The sequence below is a fragment of the Besnoitia besnoiti genome, chromosome XII, assembly GCF_002563875.1.
Source record: "Besnoitia besnoiti strain Bb-Ger1 chromosome XII, whole genome shotgun sequence".
NCBI lineage: Eukaryota > Apicomplexa > Conoidasida > Eucoccidiorida > Sarcocystidae > Besnoitia > Besnoitia besnoiti.
The window spans coordinates 1,261,801-1,283,419 of record NC_042367.1 but is presented as its reverse complement, the minus strand read 5'-3'; the positions used below and the strand labels follow the sequence as shown (position 1 = coordinate 1,283,419).

Below are 21,619 nucleotides of genomic sequence, written 5' to 3'. Positions count from 1 at the left end.
GCAGGTTACTCTCTTCTGAATTATGCGGGAATCTAGGGCGGCGAAAAGCGTTTCTTATAGCGTCGAAACAGACTCATTTTGATTAAGAATCTCTTCGTCCGCATCTTGCCTACTCTGTGAGAAAAGCAGTTTGCCGACGCCAACTTTTCCCGGGGCATGTCGCTTGCATTTCTCGTTTTGGAGTCGCACACCAGCACAGCTGCCATCTTTCAATTCCTCTCTGTTCCCGGCGGGAAATGGCACACGCACACACACACGTTGTTGCTCGGAGTTTTCGCACGCCACAGTTCTGAGATGGGAATGGAAGCCGCGAATTTCATCTTCTGCGTCTTCCGCGGCCAACTTGCCTTCCTCTCTAGGCGCCAGCTTCGGGGTGGCGCAAGCGTAGCTTTGTAGCGTTGGCTTTCGAGATCGGCGAGCGTCTCCTAGAGGTGCCCGTAGAGCGTGCCCTGTCTCTCCAAACGTGAACCCGTGAAGCCTGCCGCAGAGGCGAGCCCATCGCACCGCAGGCCGTCGCGACACGTCCCATTTCCCCGACCGACGACCGACACGCGGCCTGCGTTTTTCGCTTCCGCGGCAAGCGCCGAGGCTTTCAAACGTCGAGTTCAGAGGCGATACAGCGGAGCCGATGCGCGGGACCCGGACCGCGGGAAGTCCGCAAAATGACTCAGACGGTCATGCAGCGAGAAAAAGGACGAGTGCGTCTGTAGACGCGGAGGCACAAGGGAATTGCCTGAAGGAGCGAGGGCGGGTAACACATGACGGCGGCGACCTGGAGGCCGCCGGGGGGCGTACCGAGGTTGAGAATGACGCGCAGGGTGTGCCTGGCTATTCCGTGGAGGCGACTCGAGGCGCGAACGCAGAGCCAGAAGCCGCGAACGCGCCCGCGACGGCAACGGGGGCCTACGCGGTTCCCCAGGTCCCGGGTCGCAAGGGAGGCAGGGAAGGCGAAGAATGCACAGCTGCGAGGGCGAGCGCGGTCGACGGACGCGTCTTGGTGGAGCCGAGAGCCTCCTGCTGGCGGCAACAAGAGAGACTGCTGAGTCCGGACGAGAAGACGCGCCGAGCCCAGGAACAGCTTCAAAATTCGCTAGGCGTGCCCGTGTGCAACTTGGGCTTGTACTGCCTGCGCTTCGCGTACCGCTGGAACCGCGCCGACCTCTTTGACTTTCCTTCGCTCGCGCACATCAGTGAAAAGGAGACGCGACGCGCGCGCGCGGGCGGCGCGCGTTCGCGAGTCGCGCGCGTCTCCTCGGCGCCTGGCGGCGGCGCGCCCGCCAGTCGAAGACCGTACTCCATCGCCTCCGTGGCTGCCGCTGGGGAGACGTGGCCTCATCCGCTGGGCGCCGGAAGCGAGCCGCGGACGGCGCCAGACGGAGACTCGAATGGCGACCTTAGCGGAGGATCCGATGAGGGCGGTGACCAGGGCCGCAGAGGCCCCCTGGCGACTGAAGAGCTGGCCTGCCTCCTCACTCTTCTCCGTACGACGCTTCTCATCGAAGACACCGCCCTGCTGCTGCGCCACTGCGCAGGCGCAGCCGAGGGCCCCCCGAGCGCCCGCGGCTTCTTCGCCGCTCCGCCGACGCCGCTGCCCGCGTCTGGCGCCTGCGGCGGGGGCTGCGGCACTTCGCCGGCTACCATTCCGTACGTCTACACTTGTGCGAAGACGACCTCTGTCGACTCGATTGGTCCGACGCGGATGCGCGCCCTCTCTGCCGTGTCATGCTTTCTGTCTCGCGTAACTTGTCGGGCGAGCGCTGCGAGCGCTGCGCAGTCCCGCGCCAGTCTACAGCGGAGGCCGGCATCCACCGCTGCAGCCACTATCTGTTACGCGGCCTCTTTCTTCGGCGGGGGAGGGGAGGGGGGGAGGGGTGATGGGGGGGGTATTGGCCTCACCTGTGCCAGACATAGAGCGGGCTGCCAATGACGACTCGTTTCCCGCCGTGCCAGGCGGGGACGCTGCATCCCCCACTCGAGGGCTCGGGCTTTCGCCGCCGGAGGCGCACCAATCGTGTTGGCCGCCGGCCCCCTTTGTTGGACTGTGGCCTCGCCCTGGTTTTCACGCGTGTGTTGCACGCTGCAGCAGGATCTCAAGGTTCGGTTTGAGCGTGTGACGCAGTCATGCCCCCCCCCCTGAGGCTCGCCCGCGTTTCAGTTTGCGTGGAGACGTTGGCGGCCTCACCGTGCCGTCTGCGACGGCATTCATGCTGGTTTCGGCTGCGTTGCTTGTGTGGTGGTTTCAGCCGAGTTTTCGAGTTTCCTTCGCACGACGTTTGCGTGGACGTCGCAGTCGCCCTGGAGGCCCTGCGCGAGCAGCGGCTGCGAGCGGATCGGGGAGCCTCCTTCCTTTCTCTCACGGGTGAGCTCTCGTTCCGCGGCGTCTCTGTTTGGCTTCGCCTTGTCTCGCTACGCCGTCTCTTGTGCTCGCCGCTCTCCCCGTCGTCCGCATCGGCACAAATGCTCCCCGGTCAACTGCTTCAGGCGGCTCTGTCAGAGGCAGCTACCCCGCCCTAGCCGCCTGCCCCAGCCCCGCCTCCCGGGGTGACTCGTTCTGACCGCCGCCCGGCGCCTGGTGGGGGGCTGGCTGATGCGCGAGCGCCGACCGCCACTTGCACGGGGCATGGTTCGTTCTCTGTCAGTCTCTAGAGGGCTTGGCGAACAGCAAAAAACATCACGCGGGTGCGGCCGATGTATCGGACGCGCGGCCACGCGCCCCAGACGGTGCCGCTGCTCTAGGTTAGGGTTTAGGGTTATCGAGGGGCAGGAACTGCCTCGCTTAAGGGCCAAACTCTCTCGGGGATTGGGCCTAAGCCGTCGTTGCGACCCCCGCAGACGAGGCGCTCATGCTGTCGTTGCTCCTGTGTGCCTCCTCGCCCATGTCGTGCTGCACGTCAGGTCTCCACAGGTCGGTTCTGACTGCAGGTTTCTCCTTCAGCCGCCGCAGCGCGAGCCTGTCTTCGCGGACGCCGTCCTTGCTTCGGCGCTTGCTGCAGGCCAGCCCCAGCCCATTGGCTTCTCCTGCTTTCCTTCCGCCGTCTAACGACAGAGTGCGCCCTTCCTTCCGTGCGTTCGCACCGCCGTCTGGCGAGGCCTCCGCGGTCAGAGAGCCCCCCTCTCAGGCCGGGAGACTGTTGTCAGGTCGCCCTTTATCTCAGACATCTGCGTCTTCAGCTTTCTCGGTGGCCTGCGCCCCCTCTTCCGCTTCGCTCTCTGGGGCCTCTTCGCACCCGCCGGCGTCGGATGTCGCATGCGCCACATCGCTGTCGCTGTCGTCGTGCGTCCCGCCCTCGTCTTCTCCCTTTCCTTCCCCAGCTGCGGCCGCTGGTTCAATTTCGAGTTATTCGTCGGATCCGTTGTCATCCTCTCATCCGCACGCGGCCGCGTTGGCGTTACCCCGCGCGGCTCCGTTTTCCTCACTCGTGCCGTCTCCTGGAGAGCGTTCAGACGCGGGCTCCTCTCCGCTGTCCACGTTTCTCGGGTCTCTGGGCTTGACGCAGAGCTCGGTGCACAGCTGGAACAGCGTGAATTTGTTTCTGAAGACCCCGGCGTGGCGCCTGCTCTACGACCGCATTGGCAGCCGCCTCATGACACACCTCCTCCGCTTCGCCTGTCTCTTCGTCGAGAGCCGTCTTTTTACGCTCGCGGCCGCCTCACGGCCGTCCGCCCGCCTGCGCGCTTCATCCGGCGGCGAGCCGCCGCTTCTTTTGGCTTCCGCTGCTCTGCTGCGTCGCGACGAGTTGGGACGAGCTGAAGGGGCGACTCCCGCGACGAAGCCGCTGGTCTGCGGCGACGCGGCCGAGGGCCTCGCGAGAGCCGACACCGAGGGCGACAATGGAGAGGCGAAGCGACGGCGCACAGCGAGCGCTGACGCCTCCCTGCGGCCGCGCCCGCGCATCCCGAGCGAACAGGGGAGAGCGCCCGGTGGCGTTGAGCACGGCACGCGTTCCGCCCTTACACCGAGGACGAAGAGACGTTCGCTATCCGAGAAAGGCGAACCACGAGGCCAGGTGGAAGTGTGCGCGTCGAGGAGCGGTCACGACGAAGAAGCCGAGAGAGAGAAGGAATCCAAGGCGCGCAAGCGGTGCCGTGGCCGAAGCCGTGGCGAGCGAAAGAGGAAGAAGCGGACGAAAGTGGAACAAATGCACCACACCGAGGTTGCAGACGCAGCCACAGGGCACGCGCCGGGCGGCGCCGGTTCAGGTGGCGCGAAGGCGCCCTTGTGTCCTCCACTGTCCCCTTCGGCTTCACCTCCCTCGACGTCTGCCGTCCCGTCTCGCTCGTCGTCTGCGTCGCTGCCGTCTCGGCTCGTGGCGGCGGCGGTACCGGGTGCGCCGCCCGCGTCGTCTGGGAACTCCGCCTCGTCTGGCGCGCCGGCGACTCCCCTGGCCGTGCCGTCATCTGCATCTGCAGGGTGCCGTGGGTCGCCCGCCTCACCGACTTTTGGCCGTTTTTTGGCGACCGCGTGTTCGTCTTCCGCCGTCGCGCGGGGACGCCGCGCAGCGCCCGGGGCGTCGAGCGCGACCGGCGCAGCGCCCGGGACGTCGAGCGCGACCGGCGCCTCTCCTGCCGACAACGGGGCGGCGGCCGGCGGGGAGACGCTCGGCGGGACGAGTCGGAGACAGGGCGGGGACGCCGAACCCTGGGATGCATCTGGGAATCGTGCGTCGGCGGAGTGCAGGCCTCCGCGTCCAGCCCAGACTCCCACGCACGCGCAGGCCGAGACGCCGAGAGCCGGCGCGACGGCGCGGCCCTACCGACCTGTTTCCCAGCGGGTCGCGCGCGAGGGGCGGGTAGCCGAGCACGAGAGACAGAGCCTGTCGAGGTCTCTGTACATCCAAGTTTCGGGCGTGCCGCTGACTCAGGCTCGCCTTCAGGAGCTCCGCAGAATCCACCGACTAGCCGTGCGAGCGGCGCAGCGGCGACGGGACCGGCTGTCAGGGCTTCAACGAGGAGACTCAAGAGGAGGCGAAGGCACCCTGGGCGGCGAGGAGCGACGCGCAGCGGAGGAGATATCAGAGATCCGCGACTCGCCGCGCAAGGCTGGAGATCCGCAGACAGGAAACAGTCGAGCGGCCAAGGGTGAAGAGCATCACGCGAGACCGCCCAACTACGGAAAGCGTAAACAGCATGCAGAAGGAGCCACAGCGGACGCGGATTACGCGGGCGTAGCCGAAGCGGCGGAGAGGCAGCAGGCGCAAACGAGAGACAGCGCAGATGGACCAGCAGCTGTAGAACAGAGTCCGGCGGCCTACGCCGTGGACGACCACGCGGAAGATGCGGACGCACAGCCGCAGCAGAGGAATGACGAAGGGCGACTGCGGACACAGAGCGATAAGCTGAGAGAAGCCCCGACAGACGCCTCTGCGGCGCTGCACAGCGACGCGACTCTAGCGCCTGAGGAGAAGCCGCGGCGGCCTTTGCCTCGCGACGAGCCGCAGCGTCGTCAGCTCTCGTCGTCGCATACTGCGGCGGGCCTTCTGGAAGAACCCGAGGACGAGCCGTGCGCTTCCAAACGCGATCGGCGCCGTCTCCTGGCTTTGATGCGCCGCAGCCGCAGACTGCATCGAAGAGAGACTCGACGACGCGGCCACACTCTCCGCCGGCCCCTGCTCTCCTCGCTGCCTCCCGGTCCGCCCGCCGCTTCTCCGGCTGGTTGCTTGCGTGCCGCTGCACCGCTTGGTGCAGCTGGGGCTTCCGCTGGATCGCCCTCTGCGCTGAACACCTCCGCGGGTCTCTCGAGGTCGCATGGGCCGCGTGCGGGCTCTGCAACGGACGGAGGGCCCTGCAAGCTCGCGAAGTTGAATCCGAGTCAGATCCGGATCGCGCGGCAGCTCATGTGCTGCCACAGCAGCTTCAACCGCGAGGGCGGCCTGCCAAGCTACGCGCTTCTGCGTGTGCTGGCGGGCGCCCAGACTCTGGGCCGCCTCAGCCCAGCACCCACGCAGAAGGCCCCCGCAGAGCCTCAAGCGAAGTCGAGACAGGCTAAATGCGGCGCCCGGTCCGCGCAGGGAGGCACGGCGCTTCCGCAAGCAGGTCGCAGAAGCGACACGTGCGGGAGGGGCGACGGGGGTAAAGGCATCGAGGCCGACGCGGCACCGCAGGGCAAGCGACCGCGGAGGCGAGCAAGCAGCGGGCAGGTTGAAGGCAGAACGCCCGAGACTGCCTGTCTTCGAGGGTGCGGTAAAGGAGGCATCGAGGCGCGAGTCCTGACCAAGTTCGTTCTCTCGTCTCCCCGCCTCTTCAGCGTAGCGGTGAGCGCGTTTGGCAGGAGCCAGGGCGCGGCAGCAGTCGCTGCAGCGCTCGGTGAGAGGGCCCAAGAGGCTCGCGCGGTCCTGGGCTCTCTGCAGAGGGGTCTCAGAAACCGACGGGCGACACAGAGAGGAAGCGTGAGAGAAGAAACTGTGCGGAAGACCGACGGCGAGCATGCAGAGGAAGCCACGGAAGAGGGCCGAGTAACGGGGTCAGGTTTGGGCGAGCTGGTGAACCGCCAGCGACCGAATGGAGTTGACGACCCAGACGAGAGGACGGGAAAGACGGGAGCGCCTGGCCCGTTTGACAGCGGTCCTGGCGCCAGGGGTCTAGGGGAAACAGAGAACGAAGAAGACACGCAGATGGAGAAAAAAGTGCTGCGACAGCTCCGGCGGCGGGTGCTGAAGTCGCTCTCTCTCAAGAGCCGGCTGGCGAGGTCCGTTTAACTCAAGTAGCTCTCCCAAGACGTAGCCCAACATAAGCGACGAGGTTGGGGATTTAAAGTCCGCTTGTCAGCGTTTACAGGTGTTGCAGGCAGTATCCATGCAGATATGCGTCACCTTGGAGCATAGGGATAGACACTAACTCAGCTAGCATGTCGACTAAACAGGTGCCAGGCCAAGCGGCCGTGGAGCCGCCTGCACCTGCCTTGTGCATGTCAGTCCGTGCAACGTCTTTGCCAGTTCACGTTGTAAAGGCAGACCTGCAGAGACGACTCCGCAGCGTGCTGCGTGCAGGACTTCGTGGATGACATTCGGCAACACACCTGAGCGTCTGCTCACGTCGGGCGCTGCTGCGATATCAAATCCATCAAGACTGGCGCCGTGTTTCTTCTTTGTCTGTCTCTCTCTCGCCCTCTGTGCGCACAGGCGGCTGCTGCCTCTCTTTGGGGAGCTGCTGGATCGGTACCAGCGGTGCGACTTTCTGCAGCTTCTCAGGCGTCATTGCCCCGCTCGCCGCAGCGCGATCCCGCCCACCGCCTTGCGCGTTGGCAGTTCGTCCTCGGCCGCTTCCGCGCATCGCGTCCCGCTCTCTCTCGCGCCGCTGCCGGCGGCGTCTGCGTGCCTGCGTCCTCTGCGTTCTTCAGAGTGCGCTGCGTCATCTACACGTGCGCCTCCGGACGCACAGGGAGCTGCGGCGGCGCCGTCGGGCGCCTTGCCATCGGGAGCCTCACCGTTCCCTTATGCTGCTTTGAAGGCCTCTGAGGCCTCGTTCTGCGGACGCCTCGCTGCGCTTCGCCTGGAGACCCCGCCAGCGCGTGTGGTGGCCTTCCTTCTGTCTGCGCTGCGGCGACTGGTGCCGCCTCAGCTGCTCGGCTGCGCGGCGAATTTCCGCATTTTCCTGACCAGGGCGAAGCAGTTTGTACTCCTCAACTCGCGCGAGACGGTCACTCTGCATATGCTGCTGCATTCCATGAAAACGCGGCCCTACGCCCAACGCAGCAAGGCGCCAACTGCGAGGAGCTCTTCTCGGCACGCACGGACTGGGCCGCCGCGGACGGCGGGGGCATGGAGGCGCAGAGACGCTCGAGAAGGCCCGGGGGCTGCAGGAGAAGAGGGGAATCGAGGGACGGCGGGGTCGCGCAGTGAGGCGGAAAGTCGCGACGTGAGCAAAAGAGGGCAGAAACGTGTCAGACCCCAGGGAGGAGACGACGCACAGACGAGACAGCAACGGCGTGCCGCACGCCCCAGTCGGCGACTGGAGGCAAGGGAGAAAATTGGACCGCTGAAACAGAGAGCGGCAAAAAGGCGTCACGCGGCGGCAATGGCACAGACACGTGCATGCCACCCAGACGGAGACACACGAGCGAAAAAGGAGGATGGAGACTTGCAGCAGCTCTACTTGAGTCGCATCGTCTACTTCCTCTTCACGCAGCTCGTCCTCCCTCTCCTCAGGTACGCCGCCGAATCCCGCGCTTCACCCGTGCGCGCCTCCAAGCCCCGGCATCGACAGAACGTGCCCACGCCTCAATTCGCGGCGTGTGTATCCGTTCCGGGTTGCCGCACGCGACCCCTTCGTGTACCATTTTCCTTCGCGGACGTCTGTCCTCGGCACTCGAGTGCCGCGAGGCACTTACCGCTGTGGCGAGTTCGTGCTCGTCTCGTCTCGCACGGCTGCTTCTGCGCGCGGCGCCTCCAGTGTGTGACGGGAGATCCAAGACACTGTCTCAGAGGGGGTTGCTGAAACGCGACGGGCTCCTGTGATCCTCGGTTCTCACGGGGGTTGGTGTCCCCGCGCTTGATCGCGCCTTCGCTCCGCTGCGTGCTGCGCGTCTCTCCCAGAGGGCCCTCGTCCGCCTGTTTGCTAGTGGCACTAGGGTCTGTATCTTAGTGGCACTAGAGAACTTTCTTTAGCTATACAAAGGCCACTCGTCATTAGCATATGAGCATAGAAGGCTACATGAAGTGCGGAATCAATTCTTCCGCGCGCGGGCTGCCTGACGTCTCAAGCTCTCTCCTAGCTGCGTGCTTCTGGTTCCCCATTGTCTTCCGTGGCTTTCCTCAGGCAACACTTCTACGTGACCGAGGCCGAGCCCACGGGTCACCGCCTTCGCTACTTTCGAAAGATCTCCTGGCTCTCTGTCGAGCAGCATGCAGCAGCAAGTCTCCATAGCGCGTGCTTCGCGCGCAAGCGCCGACGCGGCACCAAGCCCGAGGTCGGGTGTCCGCCAACGGCAGCGCAGGCAGAAGCAGGAGCAGAGGCGGCACCGAAGAGCCTGGGCAAGTCGTCGTCGGCGCGAAGCGTGCTCGCCGGAAAGCAACAAGAAAATGAAGCAGGGACAGACGACCTGCCTGCCGCGTCGGCCTCCGTGAGGGAGTCCGTACAAGCCGCAAAAATGCCTGGGGGCGTCTGCGCATCGGTCCACGACTCCGCTGCGGAAGACAGTGGACAAAATGCGAGTGGAGGCTCGGCGCCGTCGTCGTTGCTAGACGCCAGGATTGGGCAGAAGGCGCTGCGGAGTGAGCGAGGCGAGGGTTGGCGTGCAGCTGCGTCTGACGGGGAATCGCACGGAGGAAGAGAAGGGAGGAGAGTGTCTCTCCGCGAACCCGGGAGAGAGACGCATGGGTTCGCTAGGCGAGGAAGCCAGGCAGGCGAGAGCGAATCGACTCGCACAGGGAAAGATGGAGAGACGACAACCGATGCAGACGGTGCCAGCTGGCAAGGTGGCGAGAGACAGTCACTGCCCGTTGACGCGCAGGCTCGAGCGGAAGCGAATGACTTAGTTGAGGCCACGGAGGCGGCTGAGGACAGCGGAGAGGACGAAATGGACAAGGAACTCGAGGAGCTCCTGGATCCGGCTACTCACGCCCGCGTGAACGCGTAGGCAAAGCACAGGGCGGATGCCTCTGTCCAAACGAACCACACACCAGACGCCAAGTTGTGTCCCAGCCTCAGTCTCCACCTTTGGATGTCCCCTGCCCGTTTCACTTCCATGAGACGCAATTCGTTTGCTAGCCCACGCGCGTGCCGCAGGAGCAGCTTTAGCACGGCGAAGGCACTTCTGTCTGCCCAGCGAAGTCCGCTGGGGGGGGAGGGGACGGGGCAGGATTATCTGAGCTGGGCCTCGAGCTCGAGTGTTGCCTCGCTGTGAGACTGAAGATTGGTTTCCACTCGTCGCGTTTGGCTTGCGTTCTTTTGCCTCCAGGCTTTCCCTTGTGCCCACGGTCAGGTTCCTCCCGAAGGCGCGCGGGTGCCGCCCCCTGGTGAACCTCTCGCAGCCTGGGTGCGGCGTGCGCCTGGCGTACCTCCTCGACGCGGCGCTGGCAAGGCAGGAGAATCGGGCAGCCGACCTTCGCGAAGCGCGGCGGGCCTTGAGGCGTCGACAGCTGGAGGCCCTCCGCGACAGGGGTGCCTTGGCGCGCGCGTTGGAGGCGACTCGCGCGGCTGCCGCGTGCAGCGACGCAGAAGTCGGGAGCGAGCTCGCGGACGGGGAATTAGGCGAGCAGGGCGAAGACAGCGAAGCGTCGAGACGCGACAGACATGAGGCAGAGGAGCAAGAAATCAAGGGTGGGAGAGAGCGCCGGAGGCGCACCCTGGACGGCGTCCTCCTGAAACTATTCGAAGCCCCTGCGCAGGAGGCGGCGGCACGGAGCGGTCGCGCGGCGGGACGCCAGCCGGCGGCGGCGACGGATGCAGACGAGGAAGACATCTCGCCTTTCGGGTCGCTGTGCGCCTCCTCCTTTCGCCCTTCTTTGTTTCCTTCGCTTTCCTCTGTCTTCGCGCCGGCCTCGCCTCCCTTCGCTCTGCCGTCCTACGGGCGCTTTGTGCGCCAGCGCCTGGGGGCGTTCTCCGCCTCGCTGAACGGCAGGCGAGCGCGCCTCAGCCAGTTGCGTGCATCGTTCATCAGGTCGCCCGCGTGCTTCCGCGTCTCCGCTTCCTCGGCGCGCTTGGCGCTTTTTGCGTCCGCGGCCGCCTCGCATTCTCGGCCTGCTGTATCCACCGCTGCCTGCTTCAGGGATTCGCGCGTGAGGGAGACGAGGCGCGGCCGCTCAGCGGCGGCGTGTCAACCGGACTCTGCGGTGGCAACCCGTATTTGCCGCGCGGCATGCAACGCTTCGTCTTTCTCTCCCGCCGTCTCGCGTTCGCCTGTGCCGACGCCGTCACCGCTGACGCGGCCGCTTGCGTCTCGAGTGTCCTCGTCGCGAGCTGCGTCGCGTTTGTCTGCGGCGGCGGGGCGCTCGCGCGCTGCGCCGTCGTCCTGCTTCGCTGCGGCGCAGCTCTCGCTGAACAGCCTGACGGACCCGGTCCGGAGCTCGCTGGCCGCGCTGTGTCGCTTCCACCCCGACGTCCTCGGCTGCTCAGTCCTGTCTTTCTCAGACGTGCATCGGCGGCTGCTTGCGTGGTGGACGCTTTACCAGCGGCTGTTTCGGCGCGTCAACACTCTCGTCGCGCGGCTGGGCCCGCGCGCACGCGTGATGCGGGTTCGATTCTCGCAGATGTGCTTCGTCGTCGGCGACTTGCAGGCCTGCTATGAGGGCTTGACGCACCGCGACCTCGTCCTCGCCGTCGACCGGGCACTCCAGGGCGCCGACGTTCGCCGCATGCACATCCTCAAATTCTACAAGCGAATCGTGCCACCCATCACCAGCGCCGGAGGAGGGCGGCAAACCGCCACACGCGGGAGGCCCCCACGCCGGTCGCTCGAGGCCCTCGTCGAGAAAGCGACGCGAGCCAAGACCGCCGACGAAGCTGAAAGGCGCGAAGGCTCCACCAGACGCACTGCGGTGACTGGCGGCATGCTTCGGGCGTCTGGGGCAGCGCATGTCTCTTCGATAGGACGAGTCGACGAAGTCGCCGTCCCTGCCAGACAAGGCCGACAGCCCCTCCTGTCGACTTTGATGCTGCCGGCGAGGACAGAGGCAAACCCGTTGGAGGGAAACGACACTGATCTCTTTTCGAGCCCCTCGCTCACCGGTCTGAGACGCTGCCGTCCCGCTCTCCGGGCCTCCCGCAGCCGTTTGACCTGGGGCGAGACGAGTGGGGTCGCCAGAAATGGATATTCAGTTCTGCCTCTTTGCGGGAGATCCGCTGGCTACGCGTCTTGTTCAGTACCTGTTGGATGCGCCCTCTCACGGGTTCCGTTTCCGTCCCAGGGTCGGTCGCCGTCTGGCGCGCGCCTTCCGGACGGCGGCTCGGTCTTCCGCGGACGCCTCCTGCGTGGCGCAAGTCCTGGTGGCGTGGTGCTGCTGGCGGACGCATGCCAGCGCCTGCTGCTGAGCGCCGACGAGATTCTTCTCTCTGTGCGCCTTCTGCTGCGCCAGCACCGCATCCGATTCTCTCGGCGGCGACTCGCGCCTCTCGCGCTGGCTGCGGCCCTGCGCAAGCCCGAGCAGAGAGCCGACGGGACAGGGCGCTTCGCAGCGGGACGCTGCGCCCAGGGGACTGAGCAGCGTGTAGGAACGACGGAACGCGAGGGAAAAAGTGAAGGCGGAGGCCGAGACGCAGCGCAGGGCTCGAGGTCGGTCGCGGCGGACAGAACGAGAGACGAGGCACCAGGCCGGCAGAGGAAAGCCGAGCCCACTGCGGAGGGAGAAGACGGGCCTCTTTATGACGGCCAAGACGGTGTGTACCGTCAGACCATTGGGATCCCGCAAGGCTCGAATCTTTCTGGCCTTCTGTGCGCTCTGTTCTACGCGAGTCGAGACGCGCGCCCAGAAGTCCAGGCACTCTTGAGAGGGACGATTTCTTCGATGTCTCTCTGTGAGGCATCGGGCTTCAGCGAGCTCCAAAAGGGCGACAGCATGGAGCCCGCGCAGGCCGGCTGGGCCTTTGCAGAGACGGGCGCCGGCTGCCCGCCGCAGGACCCGAAAAAGGCGACGCTCACCGACTCGGCGAACGCGGAAGACGCGGGGATCGCCGCCGATCGCTCCCGGGGAGTGGAACGGCGAAAGAAAGAAGGTGCGCAAAGGACGAGTACGACGAGGAGTTGCAGAGAAGTCTTCTTCAGGCATGTTGGGCCGCTGGTGCTGGAAATATCTCGGCCGAGAAAATCTGAAAATTACGATTCCGCCTTGGAACCCGGAGTCCCGACAGCCGTCACCTGCGTTGCACCATGTTCTCTCCCGCCTCCAGGCTCTTCCGCCGCTCCCTCGTGCCGTCTGCGCCAGCGAGAGCGGAAAGCGCTGCATGCGTTGGAGAGAGAGCTGAAGCGGCTGGTATGGCCGCCGCTGCTAATGCGCTGGGTGGATGACTTCCTTTTCCTGTCGCCGAGTCGCGCCTGCGCTGAGGCCTTCCTCGAGCTGCTGCTCCATAAACACGTCTGGGGTAGGAACGTGAACGAGCAAAAGCTGAAGACGAATCTCTTCGACGTGGCGCCCGAAGCCAGCAATCGCGAGAGAGGCTCTCCACGTGTTTCGCATGCCCACGTCTGGACGGGCGCAGCGCCTGCACGCGATCTACGCGGGCCTTCCGCCCCTCGTGTCACCTCGCTCGCATCTGCCTCTCCAGCGCCTCCGCGTGCGCAGCCTTCACCGAATGTGCCGTCGGTCTCCTCGTCTGCTTCGGCTTCGTCCTCTGTTTCGTCCACTTCAGAGGCTGCACCTGGTTCGCGTTCTGCCTCGTGGGGGGGGTCTCCCGCTGCAAACCCTCGCGTGGCCGCGCCCTCAGGGCCGCATTCGACAGCGCCTCCCGTGCTTTATCGTGGCTCACTCGCTGGTGACGCTCCACGAGGCGAAGGGACTGGAGCCGCTGCTACGGCAGAGCTTCCGGCACGCCTTCGTGACTGCCAGCAGGGCACGGAGAAGACATGCGGAGGAGCCGCGTGCGGGCGAGGGAGGGCCGTGGCGGCTGCACGAGCAGCGAGCAGGGGCGACGACACCCATCGAGAAGCGGCGACACGAGCTGTCGACGCGCAGGGCGAATCCTCGACCCGTGGGAGTGGGGAGGCCGCGGGCAGGAAGCGAACGAGAGAGCGAGAGGTGTGCACCGGCGGTGCGGCGGCTGAATCCGACAGCACCCGCGAAAGGAAGGACAAGAAGATATGCGTTTTGAACCGCTCCAATCCCGGGACTACCACCCCGTACGGCCCGAGTCATTTGCCGTCTCTTGAAACCTGCCCTCGTAGACTGTGCCGTGCCTCGGCGGCTTCTTCCTCGCAGTGTTCGCCATCTGCTGCGGGGGGGGACGCTCTTTCGGCGGCGTCGGCTTCGCCTCCGTCACCGTGTTTGATTTCCTCCACACATGCCGCTTCACCGGCGTGCCCGTCCTCTTCGCTAGGATGCCTCGCGGACGCCTCCCTGCACGTCTTCGCGCCTTGCTGGGCTGGCGTGCGCTTCGCCTTCGACGTGTCCAAGCGCAGCCTCTGCGTGATGCCGCTGCTCCGACGAGACACTGCTGAGGGCTCGGGGCCCGCGCCGCTGACGGCAACGGACTCAAGAGAGAAAAGATCGAAGGGACGGCGAGAGGCGCCAGCCGACCCAGCTCTGCAGAACTCAGTTCGCGACAGCCTGGCGCTGCACCAGCGCGGGCGCACGAGCTCCGCCGGCGCTGCGGCAAGCTCCGACGGGCCAGAGTTCATGGTGGTAAGTTTAGCAGTCTGGCTGAGTGTGCAGCGCTTCTTCCGGCGGCACGCGCGGCTTGTTTTCAGTGCTGCGTGCATCGCGGCAGAGTCGCGGCGCACGAAGGGCGGGCAGGGTGGAACGCACACACGCCCACAGGCGCGGGTCTGGGCTCGCCCTGGGCGCCTGCGGACGCTCGCGTCAAGCGTGGTTGTATCTGCTTCCTTCTGTTCACCTGCGGACTGAGCTGCGTGAGCTCGGCGGTTGCTGCTTGGCGTTTGCGCAAAGCCACCGCGCTTCAGCCGCCCTGCGGGTCACCTCTGTCGGCGCAGTCGACGGCTTGAGCTGTGTGTGTTGTTTCGGACTCCTTTTTGTCTTTATCGGAAACAGGAGATGCTGGAGCAGCGCCTCCTGGGGCACCTAACGATGCGCCTAGGGACGACGCGCGTCTTCGTCGACTTGCGGCTGAACTCCCCCGAGGCAGTCTGCCGGAACGTGTACGTCGTGGTGAAGACTGTGCTGCTCAAGCTGCGTTGCGGCTTGGAGCGAATTGCGAAGGAATTTGCGGGCTTCCTCACGGCTCGCTACGTCGTCGGTGAGTCTCAAGGAAGACGGCGGGGGCAACGCCGCCGGGCGAGGCGCAGAGCGACACACGACAGTTATCGGGCGCATGAGCCGCAGAGCGCGGAAACATAAGCACAACGGAGGGACATTCTGCCCAACTCCACTGCGGAAACGGTAGACAGACAGACATGCGAAGGTTGCCTATGGAAACAGGCGAAGCGAAGAAATGCAGTCTGCAGCAAAGGGCACAAGCGAAGCAAGGAACACAAAACGTGAAACAGCAGCGCGCAGCGCGGCGAACTCACGCATCTGCCGCCGACGTCGCGCAGGCAGAGTACGCCAAAATAGGTACGCTTCTCGGTTTGCCCTGGCTCATTAGAGATGCTACACGCAAGGTCATGCACACCGACGGACTAAGACGCTGGATGACTCCCGAGTCAATGCAGCAGAGCGGCATTCGACCTCTGCCGTTCCGCTAGGGGTTCCTTGTCGTGGCACGGGAGGTCACGAACACGCAATTACTGTGTTTTTCGTCTCGTGAGTGTCTTCTTGTCCAGCTCTTAGCATGCGCCTGATCGCCTCGGTCCTGACTTTCACGCGCCAGCCTATCCCTGCGCGCTGGCGAGCCTTCGTCCCACGACTCTCTTCATCTTCCATCAACCGGCGTGTCTCCTCCGCCTCATCGCCGCGCCCGTCTGAGACGCGGCCTCCGTCGTTTCTGCGGTCGACGTCCGCTTCTTCATCTTCCCCTTGTGCACCAGGAGCGGGGGACGCGTCTTACTCACCCTCCGCGGCTCTGCCAGCATCGGGGGATTCCTTTCCACGCCTGCAGCCCGCTGAGGGAGGCTTGTCGGCGCGGGCCTTCCAGCAGCGTCTGCGATTCGTATGCTTCAACGCTGCAGCTTCCGTCTTCCGCGGTTTCAGGGGCAAAAGCAACTCGCTCTCAAGGACAGCGAAAGGCGAACGTGGTTCTCGCAGCAAATGCACGTCGACGCGGCGCAGCCCGACCTCGGTGGATATCCCAGAGAGGAGCGCCGTCGCTGCGGCCGGCTGCCAGACGCTTGGTGCACACGCACACGTCGCCTCTTCTTCCGCATGTGCCGAGCCCGTCGACGAACGGCGGCAAACTTCCGAGGAGCGGGCACGAGGGGCTTCGTCTGGCTCTCGGCAAGACGGAAAATCCGCAGGTTCACGCGCGGAGGACAAGCACGTTTTCGCAGGCCTTTCCGCGCCGGGCAGCATCACCGTGGAAGGAGGGAAACGTTCCGAGACCACCGCAGATGGTGCTGACGCCCTGTACGTCACTTGGACTGCGGATGGCGACGCCTTGAATCTTCCTGCGGCTGCACAACACCACGTGTGGGCTTCTGCAGGCACAGACAGGATTCAGATGTCCACGCCGGACTGGAGAGACGTCGAAGATGACAAAGAAAATTCTCCGCCGTGGCCTCTGCAGACGCCAAGCCCCCAGAGCTGCGCAGCAGAGAGCCCGACCCACGACGGCACACCGCGAACGCTCGTTGGCAGCCACGGCGGGGCGGCGGCGAATCAGAAGGAAGCCGTAGACGAGGCGCGGCCCCAGCGGGCGTGTGCCACCACCAACCCAGGAGCGGTTCTGCGCGGAGGTGAAGTCCCTGAGAAGACCCTCGCGGACGGCAGCACGTTGTTAGAGGTGGCGGGTCCCTGGGAGGGCGCCGAAGGAGCGGCAGCGAAAGACGTGGCGCCGAAACGCGGTGAAGAGCACCAGCCCAGTGCAGGGCCAGATGGAGCTCAGCCGGCTGCGCGAGACCGCGGCGCGGGGAAACTTGGAGGCTACGACTCACCAAGGCGAGCAGCGCCTACTTTGGCGGACTCGGGCGCCGCATGTACCACGGGGTCAGACCGGCACCGCGCCAGCAGTTGGAGGCGTGGGCGCGACTTTGCTGGACCCCCGCGAGTTGTGATGGCTTCAGCTGCCGCGGCTGGAGCCGGCAACGCGGCCGAGGAGGCGACGAGGCCAGAGGGAAGCGAGCAGGCAGGGGGGCGCGCTGCCGCAGGCGGCACCACCAGTCCGACGTCGAGGCGCTGCCGTGGGCAGAGAAGACTCACACGGGGCCAGAAAGCCGCAGAGCGGAAGAAACGCGCGTTCACACTTTGCTTCGCCATCTTCGCTGCCAGAGCGAAGCACGCACAAGTCGCCCTGGAGCTGCGGCGTCGCAGCCGGGCGCGCGGCAAGCCTCTGGCTCCGGCGCCTGCGCAGGAGTCGCAGGCAACGCAGGCTCACGCCAGAGCTCGGAACAAAGACCAGGACGGTACCGAGCGCAACGCACAAGCGGTCGCATGGCCTGTGGCGGAAGGTGGCGAAGCCGCTGGGTCTGTGCAGCCGTGCGCTCACGACAGCAATCTGCTCCGAGAAGCACGTGGCGCCTCAGAAACAGTTGATGGCGCGGGGTCGCGAGGCAGGCACGCCGAGAGAGCAGGACCACGTAACTCGGTAACCCAAGAGGCCCAATGTCCGCCGCATTCTGGGCTGCTGACTCCGGCAAAACGAGAAACACCGTGCGGCTGTGGAAACGATGGCAGGAGCAAACGACGGCGGGTGATGGGGGATGAAACCCAGCCGTGCAGAGCTAGGAAGGCGTCAAGCAATCTGCCGACAGGTAAGCAGACAGACACGAACACGCTGGAACACATTTCGAACACAGAGAGCCGGGGAGCCGGCGAGGAGCGCGTTCAGTGCTAGCGGTGGCCGCGTGCGATGAACGCCCTCCCGACATGCGCGTCTCATGTGCGATGCCCAGCCGGTGCTTCAGTCGTGCCGCATCCTTCTGTGTCGCCGTTGGCACAACTGGAATAAGCTGCGAGAGAAGCTATGAGGAGAGTGGGCACGCGGAAATGCCTGGTGAAGCGAGCAGTCTCACAGTGAACAGCGCGACGTCCCCTGCAGCAGGCAACGAGGGGAAAGCCGGCTCGTGAGAGGCAGAGATTGGGCTGAGAAAGTGCGTACGAGGACGACCCCTGTGCCCTCCTGTGGCGCACTGCCGGTCCCCCGTCCTCCCCCCCCCCTCCTGCAGCTGTAACCCGTGTTTCACTTTCCTTGTGTTCGGACTGGGGTTGCCGTTGGCTTCCCTGGTGCTGCTTCTGCGGTTTCGAGAGCCTGTGCGTGGCGGTTTCAAATGTCTTTTGGCTTTCTGCAGGACGCTGCGCTGAGACGAAAACACGGGTCTTGGAGGAAGCCGTGCAGGCATATCTCTGCGCCAGACAAGTGGAGCTGCACGAAGGCGAGAAAGGCCGAGGTTGGCCGCCTCTGATGCGCTCGGGCGCGAAGCAGAGAATGGCGAGGAAACGCAAGCGGCGGGGATGAAGCCCGTTTCCAACGCAGCGCAAAGCACTGCTTAATCGAGATGACCGAACGGCGCATCAGTAGCACAACAAGTCACAGAGAGAATTGCTAGTCGCGGCTCATGTGGAAGCACGGACCTCCGTGGGAGTCAACTGTGAGAAGCAACGTGCATGGTACGACTGGGGTGGAGGGCAACCCCTGGAGCTCACGGCGCGCAGGGAAACCCCCGCCTGAATTTACCTGTGCGTTAATCGTGTACGCGTGGAAGAGCACGGTGCAAAGTGGAGAGAAAATGCTAAGCCACGGAATACTCCTCCCTCCGTGAGAATGGATGGCCCGCGTGGCAGAATCTGATGCATGTGAAAAAATGCAGCATATTCACATAATATTACATATTTTCCGTTGGGTTCCTACTGGGCTTGAGTGAAAGCCCCTGCGTGTGGCCGAGGTGCTGGGAAGGATTGTTGCGGGGAGTGGGAATGTTTCTGCATACCTGTGAACCAGAACGGCTTACACGTTCGTTCTGTGAAAGCTGTTCTCAAGCGTTTGCAATGACCTCTACATATTATAACGTTACACGGACTACCGCAAAACCGAAGACTGTCCCCTTGTAGCTTCGTCTGCTGCACACGCTACACACTAAATATCCGCCAGAGCCGCGCCGTTCCTGCCTTGAACACTTTGTTGTACTGGGACGACTATCTACTGTGGAAGGATACCGAAAGGCAGCTGGACGCGCGCGATGCCCCACTCGTAGTAGATTTGTACCTCAGCATCTTATCGTGTCGAGAACCGTTATCCAGTGAAACAGACATGCAGCAACTTACACCGCCGAAGGCGTAGGCGTCGCAGCGCCTGCCGATGACTCTGGTAGCAATCAACACGCTAGATCAGACCGACACCTTAATAAGAGAATTCGAGAGCCTTGCTAAGACAGCGGCGTCACTTCAGTGGAAGTATTATTCTTTCGAAAACGAAGTACATACATTGCAGACAAGGACAGTAGGGGAAGGCGAAAGCTTCCCATTTCCAGCGTATTCCAATAGAAGCGTGCACATCGAGACGCCTCTTTGCCTCGGACAAAACACGTGGTCCGCCGGAACAACCCACACTCTCCTGTAAAACAAACGAAGAGAGCCGGCAAAATGCCGCGCGCACATCTCCGGACCTCAGGGTGGCTGCGATTCCTTCTCAACGCATGCGGAATTCCCACGCTTATCCATACGCGAACAGCGTCTCGCGCTGGTGCACGCATATGCGGTGTCTCAGAGCCTAACGCCCACGGAGCAAATACGAGGCTGTGAGGCGCAGACCGTGCCGGCTGGGCGCTGTAGCACGCAGCCATCGTTCGCGCAGTTCCTGCGCAGTCGTTTCCTTTTCCCTGAGGGTCCCCTGAAGGCCTCAGGTTTTTCCTCGGTTCCTGTGTGTGCCGCGGGCTGAAAAGTAGGGCTGCTGCACTGGGGCTCGTGACCCACGTGCATCCGAGACCCTCACACAAGTCTCATGAACCTGCGGCATCCCCCTTCCGATATCCTTCTACACTCGCCGTAAGCCATGCCTTGTTTGTTTTTTTTTTTTTAGTTTTGTTGTTCCTCTTCTCTCTAAAGAGACCTTCGGCCAGGGCCAGTGGGAACCCACGCGTCTAGGCACTTGTGAGCTTGTTTGAGAATTTCTTTCTCATCCCATACATACGGCTCCGCTTGCAAGGCAATTTTTGCAGCTCTGAAGGTTTCGGCGGGGGCGAAGTGCGTGAGCTCTTCCTTCAGATCTTGCCTAAAGTCTGCGGCTTCCTCCATAATCGCGACGAGGCGGTGACACAAAACAAGGAATGCATAAAGAACTTCCTGCTTCGTTCTCGACTCGCACTCGTGACTGCGGTCGCCCGGTTGTGCGGCGTCTTCCGCCGCTGCGTCCCCAGTCGAGGCCACCGGAAAAGCTCTATGCTTCTTTCCGAAGGGCGGAGACTCTGTCTCCCTCATGTGTTGTATGAGCGCAGCATCGAGAGATTTGACAGCTGCGCGTGCCTGGGAGACCAGTTCTCGCTCCTGATTCAAGAGACTCTGAAAAGAAACCAGGCGCGGCTCGAGGCGGGTGATCACTAGTTTGTCTGCAGAGCTGATCGCATCTTCATCCTCTCCTTCCTCCCTCAGCCCTGCATCCTTCCTACGGTCTTCCTCGGTGTCCCCCTCTCCGGTGTGCGTTTGTCGCCTTTGCTCCGCCTCGTCCAGCGCCTCCCGCTCAAGCGCCACTGCGTAGACTTTCTCTGCGAGACAGGCGCACGACTTCCCCAAGGCAGCTGTGCCTTCGCTGCTGCTTTGCAGACGCTGCAGAGTCGCGCGACAGAGAGAAGAGAGGCAGGGCGAGCACGACAACGTCAAGGAAAGGCTCGAACTCGGAAGAGAAGACGCAGAAGGCGACGCCGAAGCGGCAGACGACAAGCAGGCAGGAGACGACGAGGCAGGCCCGTAGGGCGAAGGAGAGCAGGAAGATGCGGAGGGCGCCTTGGAAGCGACGAGAGATGAAGGCGACGAGGACACAGTAAAAGGAGAAGAGAGAGAGGAACAGGGGAGCCCCCGTGCCTTCTGCAGAAGTGTTGCGACGCGCGGGGACCGACCGTCCCGGGCAGGACAGGGGGGGGCGTCACCCTGCCCTTGCGCCATCCCGAACTGGAGAGACAGAATCCACGCAGCTCATGGAGTGAGAGAAAACGCACAGAGAGAGGCCTGATACGAGACCTCGGATGAAATTCCTTGCTGCGCGTCACATCTACGGAGCAAAGTGTGAGAACTTGATCAACCTCGACGACAGAAGCGGTGACTCGAGAGCCCGCGAAAGAGGTCGGGAGACAGAGGGCGGTAAGAGGGTACAGAACGAGAAGAGACGAAGAAGTCAGAGGAAAAAGTTCGGCAGGAGATTCGCTGTCTGTGATTCCTTCGCCGCTCTGGTGCTCGAGAGTTCCCCCTTGCCACCGCATGCAACGGCTCGGCGCGTTAGAGACTGGATGGCTCTTGTCTTTCATCTCCTGTCCGTCCACGAGGTGACACCCCAATTCGATAACGTAAATGAGAGGCGAGACAGAATATGGCAGAAGAACAGCCATTTCCACAGAGATTTACGCACCGAAGAACCTCTGGCTGACAGCACCGCGAAGATACTGCATGCAATAAACGGGGTCAACGAGAGACAGGGAATGAGCTGCGCACGGTGCGTGAACGGCAGCGTCGCTTGTAATCAATTTCTGTGAATTCGTATTTCGTTGCCATCCTTATTGAGAGGCAAACGGGGATCTCTTGTGTTTTCCTCTATTGGGAGACTATGCAGAAAAGCTTTCCATGCCGATTACGGTAGCTCTGTCGCTGTGCCTACGCAACGCGAGTCGATTTGACGGGCGCCGTTTCAGCGGCAGCCATAGTTTTCCTCTCTTGTCAGAAAATATCCAAGAACGCCTGAAATGAGTTATATTTGAGAGTTGGTTCATGCGTCTTCT

The 21,619-nt window shown here is 63.6% G+C and overlaps 2 protein-coding genes across 2 annotated transcripts; one reads left to right on the top strand and one right to left on the bottom strand.

Annotated features, from left to right (window-relative positions):
- Positions 1-628: 628 nt before the first annotated feature.
- Positions 629-18,153, top strand: BESB_023790 (uncharacterized protein; the record flags this gene model as incomplete). The annotated part of the gene is made up of 9 exons (XM_029361081.1): positions 629-1,644; positions 2,244-2,359; positions 2,896-6,685; positions 7,119-8,144; positions 8,755-9,570; positions 9,896-14,270; positions 14,637-14,841; positions 15,368-17,449; positions 17,987-18,153. 9 exons carry the CDS (start codon positions 629-631, stop codon positions 18,151-18,153), a joined length of 13,593 nt encoding a protein of 4,530 aa, XP_029215896.1.
- Positions 18,154-19,733: 1,580 nt separating this feature from the next.
- Positions 19,734-20,792, bottom strand: BESB_023780 (uncharacterized protein; the record flags this gene model as incomplete). The annotated part of the gene is made up of 1 exon (XM_029361080.1): positions 19,734-20,792. One exon carries the CDS (start codon positions 20,790-20,792, stop codon positions 19,734-19,736), a length of 1,059 nt encoding a protein of 352 aa, XP_029215895.1.
- Between the last annotated feature and the right edge of the window lie 827 nt (positions 20,793-21,619).